Source organism: Macaca nemestrina, chromosome X (assembly GCF_043159975.1).
Source record: "Macaca nemestrina isolate mMacNem1 chromosome X, mMacNem.hap1, whole genome shotgun sequence".
NCBI classification, from domain to species: Eukaryota; Metazoa; Chordata; class Mammalia; order Primates; family Cercopithecidae; genus Macaca; species Macaca nemestrina.
The window spans coordinates 1348513-1350809 of NC_092145.1; the positions used below are offsets into that span (position 1 = coordinate 1348513).

The following is a 2297-nucleotide window of genomic DNA, read 5'->3' on the forward strand; positions in this document are numbered from 1 at the left end:
CAGGCCAGCCAACAAACATTTATTGACACTCCTAATCTGTGCCAGCCGTGGTTTGAGAGGCCGCATTAACACACTGTGCCTGCCGTCATGGAGCTCATAGGCTGTTGCAGTAGACAGAGAAGTAAACAAAGAATTACAGGGCTCAGAGATAAATCACCCAATCGACTGGGGATGCCAGAGAGGCAGCAGATCCGAGGTGGGTTGGGCCCCTTCCGCTCTAGTGTCCTGCACTCTAGCGTCCTGTGCTCTAGCGTCCTGCTCACAGTCGGCTGCTGGAACCCTGGGAGTTTGGAGGTGGTAGTCAGGGAAGGACAAAGTGGCTGACGCACAAAGCCAGGAGTGTCCACACCCTACAGCAATTCCCTACAGCCTGGTGACTGTGTCTAAACCTATTTAGTACCTCGAGCTCAGCCCCCTGCCCCCGCCCCAGAAAAGTCTTGAAACCATAGAACAGCGCTGACAGAAAGATTGTCTTTAGCATCTGGGAAAAACAACTTCGTGTTTAGAATTTGCTCATCTGGGTTCATTTTGATAATAATTCAACAGGTGAACTGATGTGGCATCCCATAAGCAGTTCTTCATTTTCAGCGAACAGAGGGCAGAATTCGAAAAGCTGGTGGAGTGAAACCCAGGGCTAAGCCTGGAAAAGAGGGTTGGAGGGCTGCGAGAGCTGGCTGCACTCCCATTCCTGGAAAGGGCTTCAGGGTTTCTCATGACTTGGAGAATTGCTGGAAAAACAAAACAAAAACAAAACCTAAACCCTGTAACCCAGTTCTACAAGGCAGCCTGTAGGATGAACCGATTGCAGGAAAACCACACCTTAAGCTCTGAGTTTGTTATCTTGGGCTTCGGGGACCTGGCGGAACTGCAAATCTTCTTTTTTGGACTGTTTCTAATCATGCATCTTGTCACCCTGGCGGGGCACACAACTATTGTGCTCCTCACCCTCATTGACTCCTGCCTGCAGACCCCCATGTATTTCTTCCTCCGAAACCTGTCCACCGTTGAGATTTGCTATACATTGGTTATTGTCCCCAACATGCTGGCCAATTTCCTGTCCAGGAACCAGCGGATGCCCTTTCTGGGCTGTGCCCTGCAAATGCACTTCTTCGTTGCCCTGGGTGGGGCAGAGTGCTTCCTCCTGGCCGTGATGGCCTACGACCGCTTTGTGGCCATCTGCAAGCCCCTTCACTACACACTCCTCATCACCAGGACCCTCTGCCTGCAGATGCTGGCTCTGGCGTGCATTGGCAGCTTTGCGCTCTCCCTCACATTGACCACGCTGATATTCCTCCTGCCCTTTTGTCAGTCCCACGAGATCAATCATTTCTTCTGTGACATCCCCGCCGTGCTCTTCCTGGCCTGCTCGGACACTCGAGCCAATGAGATTGCTGTCTTCCTCGTCTGCACGCTCATCCTCTTGATCCCCTTCCTGCTGATCCTGCTCTCCTACGGATTCATTATCACGGCCGTCCTCAGAATCCGCTCGGCCGCGGGCAGGAGCAAGGCCTTCTCCACCTGCGCTGGGCACCTGTTGGTCTCGCTTCCTCACTATGGCTGTGCAGTCTTCATCTACATTTGCCCCAAGTCCTGCTACGCCCCCGACCAGGACAAAATTGTGTCCTTAATCTACACCAATGTCACCCCCATGCTCTATCCTATGATCTACAGTCTGAGGAACAAGGAAGTCAAGGGTGCCCTTGGGAGACTTCTGCACAGTCACAGTCCATGAAGCAGCAGCCCCATGCGAGTTGAAGGGGAAGGCAGAGCCCTCTGAGAACGGCCTGGCTCCCTTTCCAGAACCCAGCCGTCTCCCGATGCACCTGGCGGCCCCACCCCTCCCTTTGAGGGCTTCTCCGTGGTTCTGAGTGCACCTGGGACTCACTGCCCCCTTTGCTGTGGCCAGACAGACGGAAGGGATGCGAAGGTTTGCTGAGACGCAGCAAGTCTGGGGTGGACAGTTCCATCCAGCACCCACAGCAATGGCAGAGACGTGGACACTGACAGGCAGAAGGGCCTCAGATGGCCCAAATGAAACATTAAGCCAGCTGCTTCTGTGACCAAACAACCAGCAGGGCTAGAAACACAAGGAGTTCCCAGATCCAAACTAGGGAAGTCTTGGATGGAAAGGCAGAGCCAGCCTGGAAACAGAATCCCTGCGTCACCAGAAAACGACATCATGATCGCTTGAGACACGAGAGTGTAATCCGAGGCAGCAGCTCCAAGGGCGTGTCAGGCTCGGCCCCACTTCTGCTCCCAGTGCAGCTGACCCCTCCTCATCCTACCAATGTCGGTGA

At 53.9% G+C, this 2297-nt stretch overlaps 1 protein-coding gene across 1 annotated transcript; it reads left to right on the plus strand.

Annotated features, from left to right (window-relative positions):
- Positions 1-307: 307 nt before the first annotated feature.
- Positions 308-1794, plus strand: LOC105471005 (olfactory receptor 10W1-like). Its single transcript, XM_011723363.3, has one exon. The coding sequence runs from the start codon at positions 713-715 to the stop codon at positions 1730-1732; it is 1020 nt and encodes a 339-aa protein (XP_011721665.1). The 5' UTR covers positions 308-712; the 3' UTR covers positions 1733-1794.
- Positions 1795-2297: the final 503 nt, after the last annotated feature.